General features: G+C 36.7%; 1 protein-coding gene across 1 annotated transcript in view; it reads right to left on the reverse strand.

Moving 5' to 3' along the window:
• The window catches only part of LOC118801215 (ribonuclease inhibitor-like), a 38,829-nt gene extending 17,485 nt beyond the window's left edge, over positions 1-21,344 (reverse strand). The window contains exons 1-4 of the mRNA XM_036561395.1: positions 21,338-21,344; positions 9,001-9,177; positions 4,566-4,742; positions 1,103-1,276 (exon numbers count right to left, since the gene is read on the reverse strand). Coding sequence (XP_036417288.1) covers positions 1,103-1,276; positions 4,566-4,742; positions 9,001-9,177; positions 21,338-21,339 — 530 coding nt within the window. The 5' untranslated portion in view covers positions 21,340-21,344. The remainder of the gene's footprint in view (positions 1-1,102; positions 1,277-4,565; positions 4,743-9,000; positions 9,178-21,337) is intronic.
• Positions 21,345-22,827: the final 1,483 nt, after the last annotated feature.

Genomic DNA, 22,827 nt, shown 5'->3' on the forward strand with positions numbered 1-22,827 from the left:
ATGAATACAATGAAACAAATGAAAACAAAGAAAACCAAAACTCTCAGAAAAATGCAGACCAATTACAGTAAACTATTAAAATTACATTTTAAAACTCAATAAATGTAGGAATTATATTTTAGCATGGAAGACTTAATTTCTCATTAGTAATAATTCAAGCCTTTTTCAAGTTCATTTTAACTGCAGGAACATGCTGAAATTCTAATTACTACAACAAGCTGTTTAGCATTTACTTCCTATTTTCTTTGATCTCTGGAATTAAATTTACACACGTGAAAATAAAATTTCTACTATATAAATATTAAATTTCAATATATATTTCAATATAAATTCTTTTTTGGCTAAAATTCAATAAATGTAGGAATTATATTTTAGCATGGAAGACTTCATTTCTCATTAGTAATAATTCAAGCCTTTCTCAAGTTCAATTTAATAGCAGTAACAACTTTTACTAACAAAGTTAATTAAAAATTAAAACTTATATTAACATGCTGAAATAGTAATTACTATGACAAGCTTCTTCATCTCAGGAATACAGTTTACACGTGAAAATGAAATTTCCACTAGTAAATCTTAAATTTCAACTATTAATTATAGAACTAAAAATTATGTTTTGGCTAGTAAGAAATTAGGTTTCACTAGTACAACTGTCACTTTCACATCTACAAATTGAATTTCTTTGTAAAATCCACTGTAGGTTGAAAAATAATATAAAAAGCTAAAACTGCTTGCAATAAAATTATTTGAACATATATATAGAATCTCAACATGTTAACATACTCTTCACCTATTTGGATTAGCTAAACCCACTTTCCATTCATGGGAGGGGGATTCACCATGCAGACACGCCTCACATCGAGTAAGCAGTAAACTTGCATGTAGTCCTCATTTGAGAAAATGTGAGACCACCATGCCATTCACTCTTAATGTCATGGTAAATCTGGCACTGTGGTTTATGAATCTAGCCCATTGTATTTTTGTCAAAGCATTTATTTTAATGCGTTAAAAATGTGTAGAGAGACAGTAAGTAATTAACTGTATGGTTACTGTTTGTGTGTGTGGGGGTGTGTGTTTGTATAGAGACAGTAAGTCAGTAACTCACAGTAGTATCTCCAGTTTACAGTGTTGATTCTTCAGTAGATCAGAGAGCTCCATCACTGCTGAATCTTCTGGATAATTCCAGTTTAGATTCAGCTCTCTCAGCTGAGATGAGTTTGATTTAAGAGCTTTAATCAGAGTAGCACAGTCTTTACCTGTAATCCTGCAGTTACACAGCCTGCAGAGAGAAGAAGAAAACCTTACAGTTCAACACACACACAGTACACAATAAACTAATGAGTAAAAGACAGATTAAACACCATAACACACACACACACACACACACACACACACACACACACACACACACACTTCTATAATTCTGACTCTTCTAGTTTATGTGTAAGTGTATCACTAGGTGTTGGCCATGTCCAGCCCAGATTCATTAAGACAATGTGCTTTGCTCAATCACCACTCTCACTTTGAAAATTATACAACACAGGTAGAGCCCCCCCCCCGAGACCCCCTCTGGCATCAGACTTAGAAAAGAGTTACTGTATAATGAAGGCAGCAGATATCTGTTTTCAAAAGCAATTTAGTCTGTAGAGGAAGCTGCATCTTGAGTGTTACCTTTTTAGGTTAATGAGGTGTCTGGGCAGATAGGAAAATACACAGCACACATAAGTATAAAAGCTTTATTTTTAATTTGTTTCTGTAGATAATGGTGTGTACAGGGCCAAAAGTTTGTCATCAAACAAAAACATTGTTAACAGGCCTGCCGATTCAGTGCCATCAGCTTGGCAGATAGGAAGGCCGAGATTCTTTCCTCTCAGAAAGCAGACATTTCCATACTCCTCAGGTCAGAACTAGAGTCTTGCTCCTGAATTTCATGATATGAAAACCAAACTGTAGGTAGTCAAAACAGAAGTTATTAACAACATCGCTCTACTTTGCTCAGATCTGGAAGCTTGAAGCAGAAGTGGCTAGATTGTAGGACAACTGATTTGGAGGGGAAAATAAGAAAGTCAAAAATCCATATACTAAATGTATCAGGAGGACAGGGCTCGAGCTCTCCAGCCTCTTCACATGGATAAGAATGTGTTGGTTGACAGGTTACACAGAGGTCTTAAACCTAGGCAACCTGGTGGGAAAACATGTGTTAGTGGCTAAACTACTCTATTATCAAGATTGCATGGAGACACTTGGCTGTTCAAAGGATGGTGGCCCTTTGCAGAGCTAAAATTTTCATTTTCCTGGACTAGTATTATGCACATCAGATATGCTTTGAAAGAAGTCAAGAAAGTACTTCTGGGACATGATGGCATTCGCTATGGCATTACACACAACAGAATAAAAAAGGACCCATCTGGATTATGTGAATTCGAATGTTATATAAAGCAGATTTGTTCCACAGGCTTGAAGGAGGCTTACTAGACCAGAAATGGAAATTCAGCCTGATATTCTTTACAATGTTTTTTCCTGAAGAGTAGGTACATATAAGGTTCTTACCATTATGTTTATTACTGTCAATACTTAAAGGTGTATGGGATGTAAAATAACTTCCATTTGTTTTAGAAAACAAAGATGTTGGGGACATCTAAACATTTGCAACTTAAATAGTAGATCATTTCAATAAATATAAATGCATTTTTAATCTATTTTCAGTGTTGAACGATTAACGACCATGTCAAATTTTGTTGAAAACAGCCTGTTAAACTAGGGCCTAACACCACAGCTCAAATCAAATGAGCTCATACAATTAAATTATTTCTTGACTAATATGGAATATCTGATGTTTGCCATTTTCATCCCATTTTCATTCCCCACATCTAGGAGCTACTCTTTTTCAGTGGTTTACAAATTTCCTCACATATAGATGCCTTTTTTAGACAAGAAACTTCTTCCCTCTTGAGTGACTGAGTACCATGCAGTAGTAATTCCTGATTTGGCCCCATTATTAATGACCTTATGTTTATCAACTAAACATGCCAATTTATCACACTTGGAGTCTAAACACGTTACTACTTTCTGATGAGAATTTTGTTAATTTTCTATCAAATGAAACAGCCACATTCCTAGAGCATAATAAGATCCCAGGAATATCCGCTTCAATTATATTGGAATCAATTAAGGTATATTTGAGAGGGCAGACAATATAGTGTTCAGATGAGGAAAGCTCAAATTGAAATTAACAAATGACATCCTAAAATTGGATACAGAGTTAGCCTTGTCACTTTTGCCCCAATTACACCAACAGAGATTGACACTCCAAACAGAATACAAACTTTTATCCACTAAACATACTGAAACTCTCTTGAATAAGACACGACATAGATCATATAAACATTGCGAAAAACCCCCAGTTGAAACAGCAACTGCAACAGAGCTTGACAACCCGTTTTCTGTTTCTGTTATCTCTGGCTCTTTACCTCCAACTATGCATCAGACAGCCATATGTTTAATTCCCAAAAAAAATCAATGCCCCTCCAGATCCTTCAGGGGTCTGAATGGGAATATACTTCAGCTTGATTTCACTCAATAATTTCAAGGGGTGCCAACAATTGTGGCACTCATAGATTTAAGAAAAATATTATTTCATGAAAAAAAAATATTTTTTTTCTGTCAGTCATTGCACTTTAAATAAAGATTAACTGTTTTGTTAATATTTTGAATGGATGATTAAAAAGATGGCCAATATAATGTTTTTCCAGCCCATTTCACTCATGTTTACCTAGGTGCCAATTTTGTGAAGAGCAATGTTTATACCTTATTTATTTCTTCATTGGTTCCAACATTAGCTGCCTATTGCTGCATAGCAAATATTTAATCTACTAGCTACTTAATGTTAATGTTATCTAAGCCAGCTGAACACTTTATGCTGAAGGAAAAAAACACTCACTCATTCACTATAGTTCAGCAACATCTTATTAATAATGAATTTACCCCAGCAAGTAATGCAGCAAACCTGATGCTTTGTGCTCTTATATCAATCATGGTTAACATTTATGTATGCATGTTGAATCTTTTCCATTCCTCTAACAAAGGCTGAATGTCAAATGGCTCCCTCCTCCTACATACAGCACTGTATCGGTCATTGACTATGACTTCTACACCCAAATAGAGCATTAAATGGTACATATGGCATCTATTGGATTTGTATTTAAGCATATAATACTCTGTTTTTGTCTAAAGGTCATTACTTCATGATCTACATACTGCAATACATAGGGATTGGGAGCCATTTGAGATTTTTGCCTTAACGTTACAAAAATAGTTTGTCAAATGGCTTAAGCTGTTGTATGCAGACAGTCATAGAGAATACAGAGCAAACTGCTAGTTACAATAAAGAGGCAACAAACTGCAAACATTACGTTTAAGGGGGATGAAGAGTGGAATGTAGAGACAGTAAATCAGTAACTCTTGAGTTTAGTGTTCATTCTTCAGTAGATCAGAGAGAAGTGTCACTCCTGAATCTCCTGGTTTTGTGTGTGTGTGTGTGTGTGTGTGTGTGTAATTCAGTAACTCACTCTAATTTCTCCAGTTTACAGGTTTTCTTCTTCAGTAGAACAGAGAGCTCCTTCATTGCTGACTCTCGTGGTTCATTCCAGCCCAGGTTCAGCTCTTTCAGGTGAGATGAGGGGTTTGATTTCAGAACTTTAATCAGAGCAGCACAGCCTTCATCTGTAATACTGCAGTGCTGCAGCCTGCAGAGAGAAGATGAAAACTCCTCACACTTACAATTCAGCACACATACAAAATTTCTCCAGAACACCAATAGATATCCAGATGATGTACTGCTCTGCCCAAATACTTCAGTATGCAGCCATCTTTGTGATATAACCTATCAATGCATTTTTTTAGGAGGATGTAACCACTGATGTATCTACCTGCTTAGTCCTGAACATTATAATAGCTCCAGATTCAGCCTTATAAAAATACATATATGATGACAAAATGAGAAACAGTTGTCCAAATGCTGCATTTTGTCAGTTGTCCAAATGCTTCAGTGCAACACCGAAGACCCATAAACTTGCTGGTTTTGAGTTGGGTTTGTTTACCTCATCTGCTCAATAAAGTTAGCTTTCTGCATAAATAGCATGGTTAAAATAGTAACTTACTAAACACCCTCCACTCTATTAGGGTTTAAGGTGTCTTGAAAAGACAAGCAAGGACATCTTTTGATCAAAATGTATGTGCTGCTAAAAAGCAGCTTGCAATGGTTACAGAGATTGGAGGGCTAAGGAAAATGGGAGATGCTATAAGTGTTATAAGATCAGTCAGAGTGGCTTGGCACACGCACAGCTAGGTCTTCAGGATGCGTTATGCCCTCACTGGTGCACAACAGATGCACAACAGCAAACCAGATATTCCACTGTTTTCAAAGGAGCTGCAAGAGAAAATTTCTGCCCCCTGCTAGCAGCAACATTCCACAGACCAGATTTTGATTTTTAGGAACCATGGATGCCAGATGAACCCAATATTACAAAAGAAAAATAAAACACTACAGAGCATCCTCCTGCCATTCTTCACATTAAATAAATAATCTACACTATCTATTTATCACTTTTAACACTGTCACCACACCAACATTTACATGGCTTCATGCTGCCATCAGTCACATACCACTATGAGGCACAGAATTTTTTCCACTCCCAACATATAAATACAACATAAGAAAGTCACATAAATTACATTCAATTGTTTCAACAAACAGAAGATAGCAAAATAATGAAAAAATCTACCAAATTCTCCTGCTCTCAGTGCAAAAACAAGAGGAAAAGTCATTAGCTCTCCCTGCTGCTCTGCTAGACTTCAGTTGTATTAATGAATTTACTTCACCTACTAAATAAAGTAATGGGGTAAAAGCAATTAATTGATTATGTTAATACTCATTTCAAGAGAACAAATATTTGAATATTTAGCAAATAATTTACTTAAAGCCCATGCCAACAAGAAATATCTGTAAATGAATTCAATAGTAGATAAATTCTCAAAAAATTCACTGCTTCTGCCTGGTCAGAGCTGTTTGGATGTGTCAGAACACAAAATGATAAAGACAAGTCAAGACATTTTATGAGCAAGGAGTTAGGTCAGGCAAACTGCTAGCTCGGCAGCTGAAAAAACAATCAATAATATCTAAGAAGGTACTGGAAAAATATTAACTGATCCACAAGAGATAAATACAACTTTTGCAACATTTCTTCAATCTTTGTATAAATCAGAATCTTCAGGATTCTTGGAGAAGCAAAGAAAATCTTTACATTCCTTGTCTCTCGGATCAAGCCAATATTTCATTAAACTCATCTTTAGAAAAGGTTCAGAAGCCATTAATAAAATGAAAAGTGGAAAAATGGCTGGTCCAGATGGCTTACCAATAGATTAGCTGGTCCCTTAGTAATAATGTACATAGAATCTTTTGAAAGATACTTCCTCCCTCTCTGAGAAGTACATTGATCACCAGGTAACCAGGTAAACCTCCTAACAAATGTGAATTGTACAGACATATAGCTTTGCTTTATATGGGTATGAAAATTATTGTTAAATTTTAGTATCAGGACTCAAAGTACATCTTCCGTCTCTTATGACAGTTGATCTTAATGATTTTATATGTAATACAGGCAAAAATATTAGGCAAGCTTTGAATATTATATATGAGATGAATGAACTTGTATCTCATCTTTGGATGCAGAAGAAACATTAGACAGAGTCAAATCAAACCAAGTACTGTCGCGTTTTGGGTGTGGTGGTGACTTTTGTCAGTGGGTCAAACTCCTATACCTTGTGTCAAGCTCTAGTCCTTGTGGGCCAGAACACTGCAGACTTCAGCTTGCTGCCTCAGTAAACACAGCTGATTCAGCTCATCAGCTAATTAGCAAGGACTTCACAAACTGAATTCAGAGCGTTAGATGAGTGTAAATGCTGATCTCCACAGCACTTTCACCCAGGTCCCAGTTTGAAATGCCTTTGCTATACTGTGGACTATAAGCTGAGGTTGTCACAACTAACTCTTTAGTATTTATTGTGGAAGGTGTCAAGGTTGTCCATTATCTTCATTGTTTTTTTCTAGCTCTTGAACCTTTGGCTATTGCAGTTGGAGCCCTTCCAAATGTAGTGGGAATTAGCATATTTGAACCAGAACATGGAATAGCATTATATGCTGATGACATTCTTTTATTTTTAATGATACTTTAAAACTCCATATCCACTCTCAATAATTTGATAAAATTCTTTGGTAAATGTAATCAAAATGAAAATACTCCCCAAATTTTTTTACTTATCTCAGTCTATATCACTTGCACCCCTTTCTTCATTCTTTTCCAATATAAAAAGACTATTTAATAACTTTATTTGGAACAATCAACAGTCAAGGCTTTGTTTATCATCCTCCATACAGTAGAGGTGGTCCACATATTCCCATCTGGTCATGGTATTTCTTGGCAGCCTAAATAAGGTCAGCTTTCTTCTGGTTCTGCACTTCAATCTACTTGCCAGGGGTTCAGATGCAGATGAGTGCTGGTAGACAACTTGAGCTCAGCTCATACATGTACTCTGATTCCTTAAAAGCACTGAAGCAGGAAACACCCAATGCATTTATTATAAACACTACTAGGGCCTGGCAGGAAGTGCATACTATGTTTGGTGAGATGCCTGGATCATCCCAGTTTTCCCTTATTTGGGGCATGTCACGCTTCCGGGTTCTCCTCCCTTGCCTAATACTCTCCAGGACTCCAATTCCCATGATTCCAATCCTGATGATGGAATCATGGGAATCATGCCCTGAAACTGTCTGAATCATGGGAATCATGCCCTGAAACTGTCTGACCGTCTTACTGTCTCTCATTAAACCACTTCCTTTTTAAGATCCGCGAGCGTCTTTCTGCGCTTGTGCAGCATTACAGGGCAACGCAGTATTTACTCTTGGTAAACCTGATTCTGGATTCAAAGTGTGGGCACAAAAGGGTTCACAAAAAATCAGGCAGATTTCTATGTTTATTTGCAAATATGTAGTTTAATAAGGTTTAAAACACAATCCTTACAATGCCCACCTTTAATCACTATCGAACATATGGGAGTAAATGACTCCTTCTCAAAAAATTTAATAACTCATCTATATAGAAAACTTGTCAATGTATCTGAAGAGTCATTTAGAAGCTATCTCACTATCTCACTACTTCATTTTTATTTCATCTTTAACCTTATTATCTTCATGGTCAATATTATCACTCTGTAATTTCTTTAATTTAGTTTCCTAATATTGTAGCTGCTACTGTTTAAGTTTCTTCATATGAAGTAGTGGCAATAATCCTACCCCTTATCACAGCTTTAAGTGCATCCCAAAGCACAGATGGCATCACTTCACCATTATCGTTCACTTTGAGGTATGTGTGAAACTCCACTTCAATCCTTGGCTTTGGGGTTGTTCAATATACATGAATTCAATCTACAAATTGTAAACCATGACTTTCTTTTCAAATGGAGATACATAGAAACTGGACTATGGTCAGAGATATCCATTGGTCTTCTCTATTCTTTGTAGGTCTCTGCTGTACATAAAAAAGTAATCTATTTTAGAATAGACATCATGAGGAAAGGAATAATGGGTGTAGTCTCTGCTAGATGGATACAGTTCCCTGCATACATCTGTTATTCCCAATTCTTTCATCAATACAGTTATCTCTTTTCCCTATAAAATTCTACAGGAGCATACACATTTAAGATATGCACCAATGGTTACTCTATGTTTCTGGTTATCATTACAAATCTGCCTTCTTTGTCTTTTACCCCGGATACATGTTCATAACTCAGTGTATTATGTAGTACTGAATAAGACAAATATACATATTCAAAACTCTCACAATCTCTGTGTGTATGTTTGTGTGGGGGGACGGGGGAGAGAGGGAGAGAGAGAGAAAGAGATAGAGAGAGAGAGAGAGTGAGAGAAGCAGTGTCAAGTGATCTTACCTCAGTGTCTCCAGTTTACAGTTTGGACTCTTCAGTCCCTCACAGAGCTTCTTCACTCCTGAATCCTGCAGCAGGTAATTCTCACTCAGGTCCAGTTCTCTCAGTTTTGAGTTCTCTGAGCTGAGAGCTGAGGCCAGAACTGCACAGATTTTCTCTGTGAGACCAAGGCCACGTAGCCTGGAAAGGATATAAGGATACACCAAAATGCAGCACACTATTATTATATAATCAAAAAATGATTAAAATATCAACTAATGTGCAAATCAAACTACAAAACAGAGTAAACAGAGATGAATGCATCACAGGCCAGAAACAAAAATGGTCTTCTTATATTTACAGTCATGTAACATACAAGATCATGTGATATACTGAACCTGTATATCAAGTGATATTATCTAAATGGGTACTGTTATCTTTATATTGACGTAATTTTTGTATATGTATTGCATACATGATTTTACTATTTAAATTGGTCACCAAAAGAGTTAAGGAGAGTGCATGTGCATAATGACCATAGTGAAACACATCAGATCTTTCTGTGTACTACTGTGTTTCTACCACTGCATAAAAGATGCACAAGGCTTCCTTAATTGTTGGCTGCACTGTGATTTTTGTCAGACTGAGTGATTGAACTCAATCAGAGTGGTATTTAGATCAGTGCTCTGAAAATAATTAGGGTCCAAGTATGCAGTGCATAGAATTCTATTGTAATTGTTCATTTTTCCTTATTATTTCTGCTAAAATGAATCACCCAGACCAAACCGTAACTCATACATATAAGAAATAGGTAGTAGTCAATAGGTAATAGTCTCATCCGCTACTCAGGTGCACAATATGAGCTCTACTGCCTCAAGAGGGCGTTATAGCACAGCCTAACTCATTTGGCCTTCTATCTCACAAACCAGAATTTTTAAAGACAGTTTTTTTCCTGATTCCTTGGTTCATGACAAACTTTTTGGACAATTTGGATCATTTAGCTCTGCCTACATAGATTTTCTGCTAATTTGCATAATGTACTAAACCTAATTTGCAAACTAGTACTAGGTTTTTCACTCAATCCTCATGTAAATGGTATCAAAAATCATTATACCATGAACCTCAATAATTATCAAAAACATGTTGATTTTGTAAGCAATGTAGCTGGCATATGGATTAATTCTACTGGATTAATTCAGAATTATCTACAAATTTTGTAACTCAAAAATGCTTCAACCAAAAAAAAAAATGTAAACTTCATAGGCTGATATGATCCACAGTTCTAGGGTAGCCTGTCAGGGGCATGTACATCATTAGGGGGCACTGTAAGTGCTAAAGAACTGTTTCTCAAAATCCGTACATCCAATCATGCTGAAATTTTGTATGCTGTGTCTTTGGGACAGATTATAGGTGATTTCGTAAGCCAGTCTGTTTTTACCCAGAATTTGGAGGCCTGAAACTTGAATAATATATTTATGTAGACACCTTGTAATAACCAATGAAGTTTCAAAAGATTTGGTTTTATATAGCCTGGCCACTCTTATGTTTTGCTAATATCACATCTGTTTCTATGGTAGAGTTGGTTAAAATCCAGTCCAATATATTGTCAGTTACATCTTGCTCCAACCTCCCTTATTAAGGAATGTCTGACAGAGCTAGCCATCTCTGTCTTACACCTTATTAAAAGCTGTCTTGCAACCTGTTGTATCCCAGCTGATCTCAACACTGTCGTTAACCCTGTTCTGAAAAAGCCAGATCTACACTCCAATGAATTAAATAAGTACTGGCCAATCTCTAATCTCCCATTTACAGCTAAACTATTGGAACGGAGAGTTGCTTCACAGTTGCAGTACCACCTGGCAGCAAATAATAAAAATATGATATAAATATACAAGCAATATAAAATAATATATGAGCTTTTAAATCCAGTTTTTATCCCTTGCATAGCACAGAGACTGCACTTCTTACAGTTATGGATGATCTCTTATGTACAACTGATTCAGGAGCTCTTAGGATACTGTTGCTTCTTGAGCTCCACTATACTGTATCTCATGATTACTCTTTCATATGCACAGTACTGGTACTACTGGATCCGCTCTTTCCTGCCTTTCCTCATATCTTAGTCATAGGCGACAATATGTAGCTATTCAGAATAATGAATCACTCTGTCTGTTTCTAAGGGTGTTCCACACCCTTAGTTTTAGGTCTGTTACTCTTTACCATTTACATGCTGCCACTTGGCAATATAAGACACCATCATGGTTTAAATTTTCATTGTCATGCAGATGACACTCACATTTTTGTCAGCCTCAGCCCTGCTCAGACTACACCACCACCTGCTTTATCTGACATATTCACAACATGAAGTCATGGCTGAGAATAAACTTTTTAAAACTGAACCCTAGCAAAACTGAGTTCCTTTTAATCGGCTCAAAGACACTAATATCTAGTTCATCTCTCCCTGGCATTAATATTGATGGGATTTTGGTAACACCTTCCTATGTCCGCAATCTCAGAGTTATCTTTGACCCTACACTCTTCTATGACATTCAAATCAATTCTGTAGTTAAGACTTTAGCATTTGTCCATCTTAAAAAAATTGCTCGTCTCCGACCATTTCTCAGCCTAGCGATGTAGAATCACTTGTGCATGCATTAGTAACATCATGCTTAGACTAGTATAATGTTCTTCCATCTGGTCTCCCTGTCAAAGCCCTTGATAGATTACAGTATGTACAAAATGCCACTGCTATGATCCTCACCTACTCTAAGAAGACTGACCATATCACCCCTGTCCTTCAGAGTCTTCACTCATGACATACTACATTCAATGTTCAGTATACAGTTCTCCTTATTACATAAAAGCTCTGCATGGTCTGGAAATACCTGGGTGAACTACATCCATATGCCCCATGCCATGGGCTCATGTCAAGAGAACTCGCTAGAATGCTCCTCAAACCAATTCTGGACAGCTTGGACTGATAGCACTGTGCATTATCCTGCTGAAATATTCCATCATTGTGGGGGTACATGAAGTCCATGAAGGGCAGTAAATGGTCACCAAGCAGCGAAACGTAGCAGTCACTGGTCATTGACATGTGTCAGCAGAGCAGTGGACCCAAACCATGCCATGAGAACACACCCCATACCAGTATGGAACCACCACCAACCTGCACAGTGTCTTGTTGACAACTGGAGACCATGGTTTCATGGGATCTGCGCCACACACCTCTGGTCTGTGCTGATGAGGAGTACTGTTTATGTTGGTCTGAGCTGATGAGGAGTAATGTTCATGTTGGTCTGTGCTGATGGGGAGTAATGTTCATGTTGGTCTGTGCTGATAGGGAGTAATGTTCATGTTGGTCTGTGCTGATAGGGAGTAATGTTCATGTTGGTCTGTGCTGATGAGGAGTAATGTTCATGTTGGTGTGTGCTGATGAGGAGTAATGTTCATGTTGGTATGTGCTGATGAGGAGTAATGTTCATGTTAGTCTGTGCTGATGAGGAGTAATGTTCATGTTGGTCTGTGGTGATGAGGAGTAATGTTCATGTTGGTGTGTGCTGATGAGGAGTAATGTTCATGTTAGTCTGTGCTGATGAGGAGTAATGTTCATGTTGGTCTGTGCTGATAGGGAGTAATGTTCATGTTGGTGTGTGCTGATAGGGAGTAATGTTCATGTTGGTCTGTGCTGATGGAGAGTAATGTTCATGTTGGTCAGTGCTGATGAGGAGTAATGTTCATGTTGGTGTGTGCTGATGGGGAGTAATGTTCATGTTGGTCTGTGCTGATGAGGAGTAATGTTCATGTTGGTGTGTGCTGATGAGGAGTAATGTTCATGTTAGTCTGTACGGATGGGGAGTAATGTTCATGTTGGTCTGTGCTGATGAGGAGTAATGTTCATGTTAGTCTGTATGGATGGGGAGTAATGTTCATGTTGGTCTGTGCTGACGAGGAGTAATGTTCATGTTGGTCTGTGCTGATGGGGAGTAATGTTGATGTTGGTCTGTGCTGATGGGGAGTAATGTTCATGTTGGTCTGTGCTGATGGGGAGTAATGTTCATGTTGGTCTGTTCTGCACCATACAGAATATAAGTAGCAGGGCTTTGGTACCTCACTGCCTTCCTGGTGCTACTATTTCAGATAGCTGAATATTTAATGTCCACACAGGTAATCTCATCGACAAAACTACCAAAGAACTTTCTTCTGGTAGGAAAAACAGAGAACACAGGAAAGCTGAGTGTAAATGGAGATGCACTAAACTTCAAATTCACTTCAATATTTATAAAGAGACACTAAATAATTGCGACTTAGAAGTACAAAGATCCAGGCAGTCTTTCTTCTCTGACATTATTAACAAAAACATTCATAATGCCTGCACCTTATTTCCAATCACTGACAGACTAACACATCCACCAGTACAGGCAGACCCTGGAGAAATGTAATGAATTTGCAACTTTCTTAGCAATAAAATCCTGAAGGTCAGACAGACAATCACTACTACTCCTTCTATAAATAAATCTAGTCTGCAGGTACTACCTTAAAATAACAAGGTGTATAATATAACCAAATTCACTGCTATTGACCTGAAAAGCTCTGCATCTAAAATCATCCAAATGTGTTCTTTTGCCCACACACTTTTTACAAGAAGTCCTGAGCTGCCTAGCAGCAGATTTATTGCAAATAGTGAATGGGTTGCATAAAAAAACTGCTGTGATTAAGTGTCTTTTAAAAAAAGAGCAATTTAGATGTCTCTATTCCTAATAATTATAGACCTATTTGTAATCTTCCACTCACAGGTAAAATTATTGAGAAAGTTGTCTTCACTCAGCTCAGGAAATTCTTAAATGAATACTATTGTTATGATGACTTCCAGTCAGGTTTCCGTTCACATCACAGCACAGAGCCTGACCTGTTAAAGATTATAAAGAATGACAAGATGCTGCAAAGACAGCAGTTCTGTATCTCCTCCTGTAATGCTTGAACAGACTGGATAACACATGGGAAAGGATCTGAGACCATTTCTCCATACAGAACCTCTCCAGATCCTTCAGATTCAGAAGTTCACACCTCTCCTATACAGGTCATAGTACAGGTGTTCTATGGGGTTTAGGTCAGGAGACAGGGACGGTCTTGGCAAATCTTGGTTGGTTAGTGAACCATCTTTGTGTTGATTTTGAGGTGTGTTTTAGATCATTGTCTTGCTGGAAGATCAAACTACAGTCCAGTTAAGCTTCCTGGCTAAGGCAGTCAGATTTTGATTTAATATCTGCTCGAACTTTAAGTGATAGATTGAAGTTGTTCAGGAACAGCCCCACGAGATCACACATCCACCACATCAGAATCACGATCAGTAATGATTTCATTTGTAACAACAGCCTGTGATGTAAGTGATCTTATGTTCAGCAGTCCTTGATTTAGATCTAAGGTGCCATCATTGTGAATAGGTTCAACTAGTTTGACATTGGTTATGTTGGTGGAACAGACTTTCTGAGGTTTTTAGAACAGATATAGTCTTAACAGAGTGGAACTCTCTGTTGACACTGTATTCTGTAATCACTCACTCTTTACAGCACTAACTCTCTGTGTGTTTTCTTTTTCTTTGCCGAGGTGAACAGTTGCTCATCCTGTGTGTCTAATGCTGTTGCTTCTTCTTCCTTGATTGGTTGCCCACTGCCTGCCAGCCTTCTGGACCGGCTTGACCACCATGGAGCTTCTGGCTGTACAATACTGTGCAAATCTCACCTGCATGAACTGAAACTTCTAATTATAACCATTACTTCAGATGTTTTTCCCTGTTTCTGTATTGTAATAGTTTATACTAGCACTGTTTGCTATCCGGTGTCGACCAGAGGGAAATGGGTTCCCCTTTTGAGTCCTGGTTCCTCCCAAGGTTTCTTCATCTTGCTCTTAGGTAGTTTTCCCTTGCCACTGTCACCACTGGCGATGCTCATGGGGGCTTGGACCCAGATTTTTTTCTGTAAATCTCCTTTGTGACAACACCTGTAAAAAGCGCTATATAAATAAACTTTGACTTGACTTGACTTGAACCTGCATGGTGTCTCAAGGCAGCTTCCTGGTCTTGACCGTGGTTTGTCAATGACTGACAACCTTACACTGTTGGACAACATGAAAGACCAGGCCATCCCTCACAAGTAGACCAACTGGCAACAAAGCCCACTGAGTACCACTTGAACAACCAGCTGCTTAGCAATCATAACCTGCTGTAGACTTCAGTGCCCCGCTGAACTGGGATGGGGCCAGAGCATACTACGGCATCGGACATCTGAAACATGGCTTCACAGTAACATGGACTAACCTGGTGCTCTGTGGAACTATTATTGCTGCTCTAAACCAACAGCAGGTCTATTTTCCCCTATCCCTTTGTTCAGTGGCTAATCCTAACTTACAGAAACTTATCGTCCAGGAAAACTAGAGGAGGCAGACTGTACATCTATGTGAAGATTGCTATGGCTATCATTTCTACTGTTCTGCAACAGTGGAATACATAACAATAAGGTGCCTGCCCAGCTATTCACAAAGAGAATAGGGCAGGTCATTACAAAACAAACAGCATGAGAATTTCAATATTGTCACAAGTGACTTCAACCCTGGAAATCTGAACATTCTCCCCAAATTTTACAAATATGTTTCTATCTCAACAAGTGGGGAAAACACACTGGATCATGTGTACACTAACACAAAGGGAGCATTCAAAGCCATTAGTGTGATGCTGATCCCTACATACAAACTTCTGCTGAAAACAGTCAAAATGTGGCTGGAAGGAGCAGTTTCAGGTGCACTGACTGGAGCTTGTTCACAAATGTGGCTACATTTTGGGGATCACACAGACTTGGAGGAATATGCATCGTCTGTCAAAGACACCTCACACCCTTCTGCATATTAGTGGTACAGCGGTGGAGTGCATAGCGTCAAGTTCCTTGGAGTACATATCACTGGTCCCTGAACCCCTCCTCCTTAAAGTAGACACAACAGTGCCTCTACTTCCTAGAGACAGAATTGTTTTTACAAAGGCATTACAGAGAGCATTCTGACCTGTGTCATCACTGTCTGGTATGGAAACTGCTCCATCTCAGACAGGAAAGCACTGCAGCAGGTAGTGAAGACTGTGTTAGCCCATGACTGGGTCAAGCTTCTTTGACCTTAAGGACATGTACACTGAATGGTGTAGAAGAAAAGCACATGGCATCAGGAAGGATTCCTTTCTTCCATCACGCAGACTCTTTACACCACTCCCATTTAGAAGAAGGCTACGGAGCATCATGGCCAAGTTCTCTAGACTCAAGAACAGTTTCTTCCTGCAGGTGGTCGGTCTGCTGAACAGATGGACCTTTTAAAGTTTCTCATTGAACTGCTATCTCAGCCTTACTCTTCACTTTCACACATTGGACTTTATTTTCTGCACCCAGTCACTTTACGTTAATGTAAAACATTCATTAACTTTACATGCACAATCAAATTAATCTGTATATTGTCTGCAGTTGTGTTACAAAAACTATCATTTATTATCAGTACACTGATAAAAATATACACACAATCTTCCCCGACTCCTTTGATCAGTGTCTAGTCCTAACTGTTATGTTGTTGTGTGTTGTATATTGTACCGAACAGTTTACTGTACAGTGTGTGCATAGTTTGTTCATATTTACTGTATTTATTATCTCTCTGCACTGTTGTCTGCTGCTGTTCTATGTTAAATGTAGCACTGTGTCCTGGACAAACTACATTTCATTCCTCTGAAGCAAAGAAGTCTAGTTGAAACACTGAAATGATCAAAGTATCAAAAACGACCTTAATTACATTTCAGACAGTAAAATCACAAGCAAAAAGAGTTCAGATTTCTATTTATATTCTAAGAGTCTTGCTTTATGGTCTCAAAAAGTCAGTTATATTTAATTTCTGATCCTCAGTCATCTGCTTAGTGAGCCCATGGCTGTTAAATATACACACAGCACAGGGATTCGAAGGGTCAAAAATTTATATACAGGAATTGTCTACTATTAAGGCCTACAAAAAAATAGCTGCAAGCAGCAATCATAGGGGTTCAAGCACTATCAGTCTTCATTAGCACTATAAGTTTCCACTAACAGTGTTTGATAATTATGAATATTCAGTATCTTAGAAGGTTCTCAAGATACAAACTTCACATTGCTTCAAGTTGTCAAGTTGTCCTTTGCTTTGGCATGGATAGCTCAGGTGGGATTTGAACCAAGCACTTTCTGCTTGGAAGGGAGATGTCTTCATGGTGAGCCACAAGTGGCCCATGGCAACACTATCTTTTTTGAGACAATTTATTGGTAGAGAGTAAATAGTAACCAAGCACTACCAATGCTAAGCCCTTCAAATGCCTTTTTAAAATTTTATTGGCCAGTGGTGGCCATATTTGTCCAGACTAAGTTGTCCTTAATATGTCACTTATAAAGTAGCCCACAGATGCAGCATGCAAAGTTTCAGCTCAATCGGCCAAGCGATTGTTATAGCACCCCCCATTGAACTAGCGGTACCAAACTTGTTTGGCTTCCACAGAATCATGTGGGGTATAGGGCTGTTAAGTATCATGAGAATTGGTCAAAGCCATGCCTATGTGTAGCCACTTATGTGAAATAATGTAAAGCCACGGGAGCTTAATTGGCAGGTGGTGGCCATGTTGTTTATATATTCAATTTGTTTTGCTGATTCTTGACCTCCAGACTCCCCTGAACATTGTGAGACCACATGTGTGGATATCTTGAAAACCTCAGACTAATAGAAAAATGTTGATGTCCCATGTTTTGCCAATTATGATGGAGAATATGGGTATGGAGCTAAATACATCCAGTGGGATGTTTATGTGAAATAAAAAAAAAATTATGTCGAACCAAGAATTTTGAGTGTAGGACTACACGGATACTACACTCACTCTACAAGTTTGGTGTTTGGATGATTTACGGTGTCTTCTCCACAATCAGTTTCTGGGCAGAAAAAGAATAATATAGATGCAAGCGGCAATCATAGGGGTCCAAGCACTATTAGTCTTTATTAGCACTATAAGTCTCCATAAACATCAAAAGTCTTTGATAATTATTAAGTGTTCAGTGTCATACAATGCTCTCAAGATGCAAACTTCACACTGCTTCAAGTTGTCCTTTGCATTGACAAGGACAGCTCACTGTACATACAGTACACCTTCTGTCATTCTGTACAAATGTTTCAAATCTGGTTATAATAAGGCAATTGCTTATGTATTTATAGCTTTTGAAGTCAGAATAAATCAGGTCACAACAAAGTTGTTCAAATCTTGCTGCAACATTGTGCTTAAAAGTTGTGGTGTTTTTAATAATTATTTAAGTTCAGACTCCAGAGATTGTTTTAAGAAGAAAATTAGAGGTAATTTTATGTAAACTCAACAAGTAGTAAGAAAACATCTGTTTTCAAACTTTTATCAATTGCAGAAAAACTTTTTTTTTTTTAAAGAAAAAGAGTCGGTGGAATGCATGACTTGGACCAATTTGTTTTTCCACAACAAACATACAGTTAGATGTGTGTTTGCTTCTACATTCAATGTATGCCAACTGCAATTACTGTTGGAGCTCCTTGCATTGACTGGAAGAAATATTGTAACATATTAAGAACCTACTGAATAATGGTAATGTGCATTTATTCCAAGTTTTATCACAATGAGATGTAAACTAAGGAATATGTAGCCCCTCAAGTCAGAAAAAGACAGTCTGAACATATTGATTGATGTCTTGTGGCCTTTCTTTGCAATAAAGTCAAGATTTTTTTATAATTATTTACCTAAAGACTCCACAGACTGTGATAAAACCAAAGGTGAAAAAATGTGATTAAAATTCACAGCCTAGTTCAAAAAGCTCATTTTTCAAACATTGAACAATTGCAGAAAAAACCTTAAAGAATTTTAAAAGACTTGTATTTGATAAAATGTCATTCTCAGAGTAAGCCATGATATGAAGCAATATATTTAAATCTAAGTAAAAAGTTTATATTAATCTTGCTTTTGTTGTATAGAGCCACCTCAAGGCCAATTTACTTTAAACTTTATAGGCTACTAGAGCTATATGGACACAGCGTACAAGTTTTGTGATGACTGACCAATGCTAAGCCATTCAAATGCCTTTTGAAATCTTATTGGCCAATGGTGGCCATATTTGTTTGATGATTCAGTTGTCCTTAATAGGTCCCTTATAAAGAAGTCCACAGACGCAGCATGCAAAATTTCAGCTCAATTGGCCAAGCAGTTGCGGAGAAACAGATTTTTTATTGTTCTGGCGCCCCCTATTGAGTAATTGGTATCAAATTTGGTAAGCTTCCACAGAATCATGTGTGGTATAAGCCTTTTAAGTTTCATGAGAATTGGCCAAAGCAGTCCTGATCTGTAGCCAATTATGTGAAATAAGCTAAACCCAGGGGGGGCTTAACTGGCATGTGGTGGCCATGTTGTCTATAAATATTTCTTTTTTTTTTTTGATACTTCTTGACCTCCAGACTCCCCTGAACATTTTGAGACCAATATTGTGTGGATATCTTGAAAAACCTCAGACTAGTAGAAAAATGTAGATGACACATATATAGTCAATTATTATGGAAAATATGGGGGTGAACTAAATCCAGTGGGACATTTATGTATGCCACTTGGGGTCATTTCACTTGCTTGAGTAGTGGAGGGAATACCAAACCTACAAGTTTGGAGTTTGGATAACCTACAGTGTCTTCTCCACAATCAGTTTAGGGCAGAAAAATAAGACGAAGAAGAAGAAAAAGACGAAGAAAAATCCTAGCAGAAGCAAACCTATGGTGCTTGGAATCTGAAAAATCCTAGCAAAAAACAATGGATGGAAAAAAGACGGAGAAAATACACAGAAGACCTCTACAAAAAAAGATGTCAATGGCCAACAGACTATTGTTGATGTTGGCTACTCAGATGAACATTTAGTGTTAGAAGATAAAATCAGACAGGCCCTGAGAAGATTGCCAAGAAAGAAAGCCACAGGAATCAATAAGAAGATTTGGTTAAAGTACTGACCAAGTTATGCTAAAAAATCTGGAAACAGCGTAGTGACTGGCAGATTGAAAAAGGTCAGTTTATATCCCAATACCAAAGAAGGGCGACAAGAAAGAGCATGCAAACTATCAAACAATTTCTCTAATATCACACGCCAATAAAATTACGTTTAAAATCATTCAATGCAGACTGAAGTTTTACATTGAATGAGAACTGCCAGACATGCAAGCAAGATTCAGGAAAAGCAGAGGAAGGAGAGACATCACACTACGACACTCAGCAGAAAATCTGGAAGACCTGAAGACCCTTAAAATGAAGGATAAAGAACAAAGTAAAAAGATAGGAAATCACCTTAATATGAAGAAGACTAAGATTATAATGACAGGAGACTGCAAACTTTACCACTGATGGAAAAATATGGAAATAGAGGACAGCTTTTGTCTACTTGGATTATTAACAACAGAGGACAACAAGTTTACTTCATGCTCCTTTGTCTTTTGTCTTCTTTCTGTCAATGTATTTTGTCGTTAGTGTTCATTATGTGTTTAGTCACTTTTGTAGATTCATTTCCTTCATTTTCAATAAATCAAAGGACTTGCACATGCATCCTGCCTGGAGTCGCCTGGAGTCGAGAATGACTTGAAAGCACCTAATAAAAATAAATTATTTTGCCACCTACCCCTCAAACTGCAAAGAACACTATTTTGCACTATAAGAACACTATCCTGCAAAGAATACTATTTTGTTCATGCAGCAACACAGGACACAGTTCATCTAGATGTTGTTTGAATAATTCAGATGCTGACTTTTGTTAAGAGAACACAGTTAATATTACCTTCTGATGACCAACAGTGGGTCAGTGCATCACTATTTCTGTGTCAGCCAAATCCTCTGTAGACCACTGGCAGTATTGTGGGGGTTTTGCTACGTTTATAAGCAGTTTTTCTTAAATTTTTCTTGGCCTTTTGGTCTAATGTGTTATAACGTACACAAACTTTAAAAGGGGACTCTTCTTTTCTGGTCCTATTAGCATTAATGAGATCTTGTTTACACCACAAATCCTTTAAAAGTGAGCCACAGGAGTCTCAGGAAGTAGTCTGAGTTCAGGTCATCTGTGGGGCTGTTAAGAGAGTTTGAGTTCAGTTGGCATGTTCACGTATGCACAAAAAACATGACTTAGTGGTCTGAGTCCACTTATAATACTGAAACAGTCGCAGTGTTTTGGACAGTACAATTACAAGCAGGAAGAGTTTATATATATTTTTATAGTATTCTGAGTCTTGTAATAATAATAAAAAAAAACTTACCAAAAAAAAAAAAACAAATATGGAAGATACTCACATAACTTCAGAGCAATTTTTCCTGCAGCTTTTTCTTTAAATCCTTTAGTGGGTAATTTCTTATGAGGTTCAGCAAACGAATGCATTCAGGTGAGTCATCATGCTGCTTCTTTTCTGACTTCTCCATCTGCACTGCGGAGTCATCATGCTGCTTCTTTTCTGACTTCTCCATCTGCACTGCTGAGTCATCACGCTGCTTCTCTTCTGACTTCAGCAAAGCAGGTATCACTGATGGGGTAAATGAGAAAAAATTGTAAAATATATATATATATATATATATACATATATATACATATAGATATATATAAATAAAAAGCTTTGCCTCCTAAAACTGTTACTTTTAGAACTTAGTAATAATTAGTAATAATTATAACATAGTAATAATTCATAAGAATAAATATTATTTAAGATGTACTTCCCTGTTGTCTCATAAAGGCATTTACAAAAACAAATATTACATAATAAATGAGACATAAATAATGTAACTGTCAGTATATCTAATTTTTTTTTTTGTTTTTTTTTTTTTTTTTTTTTTTTTTTTTTGTTTTTGTTTTTTTGTTTTTTTTTTTTTGTTTTTTGTTTTTTTTTGTGTTTTGTTTTTTTTTTTTTTTGTTTGTTTTTTGTTATTGTTTTTTTTTTTTTGTTTTTTTTTTTTTTTGTTTGTTTGTTTTTTTTTTTGTTTTATTTTTTGTTTTTTGTTATTTTTTTTTTTTTTTTTTTTTTGTTTTTTTTTTTTTTTTATTTTTTTTTTTTTTTGTTTTTTTTTTGTTTTTTTTTTTTTTGTTTTTGTTTGTTTTTTTTTTCTTTTTTTTTTTTGTGTTTGATTTTTTTTTTTTTTTTTTTTATTGTTGTTTTTTTTTTTTTGTTTTTTGTTTTTTTGTATTTTTGTTTTTTTTGTTTTTTTTTTTTTTTGTTTGATTTTGTTTTTTTTTTTTTTGTTTTTTTTTTGTTGTTTGTGTTTTTTTTTTTATTTTTTTTTTTGTTTTTTTTTGTATGTTGTCTATGTATTGTTGTTTTTTTGTTTTGTTTGTATGTTTTTTTGTGTGTGTGCTGTGTTGTTTTTTGTTTTTTTGTTTGTGTGTTTTTTTTGTGTGTGTGTGTTTTTTGTTGTGTGTTTTCTGTTTTTGTTTTGTCTTTTTTGTTTTTTATGTTGTTTGTTTTGTTTTTGTGTTTGTGGTTTTGTGTTTGTTTTGTTGTGTGTTGTGTATTGTGTGTTTTTGTGATGTGTTTCTTTGTGTGTTTTGTTGTGCTTTGTTTTTTGTTGTGTTTTTTGTGTTGTGCTTTGTTTGTCTTTGTTTTCGTTTTTGTGTGTGTGTATGTTTGTATTTGTTTTTGTTTTTTTTGTGTGTTTTTGTTTTTTGTTTTGTTTTTTGTTGTGTTGTTTTGTGTGTTTTTGTTTGTTTTTGTTTTTGTTTTTTTTGTTGTGTTGTTGTGTGTTTGTTTTGTGTGTTTGTTTTTTTTGGGTTTGTTTTGTGTTTTTTGTTTGTTGTG

The sequence above is a fragment of the Colossoma macropomum genome, unplaced genomic scaffold, assembly GCF_904425465.1.
Source record: "Colossoma macropomum unplaced genomic scaffold, Colossoma_macropomum, whole genome shotgun sequence".
NCBI lineage: Eukaryota > Metazoa > Chordata > Actinopteri > Characiformes > Serrasalmidae > Colossoma > Colossoma macropomum.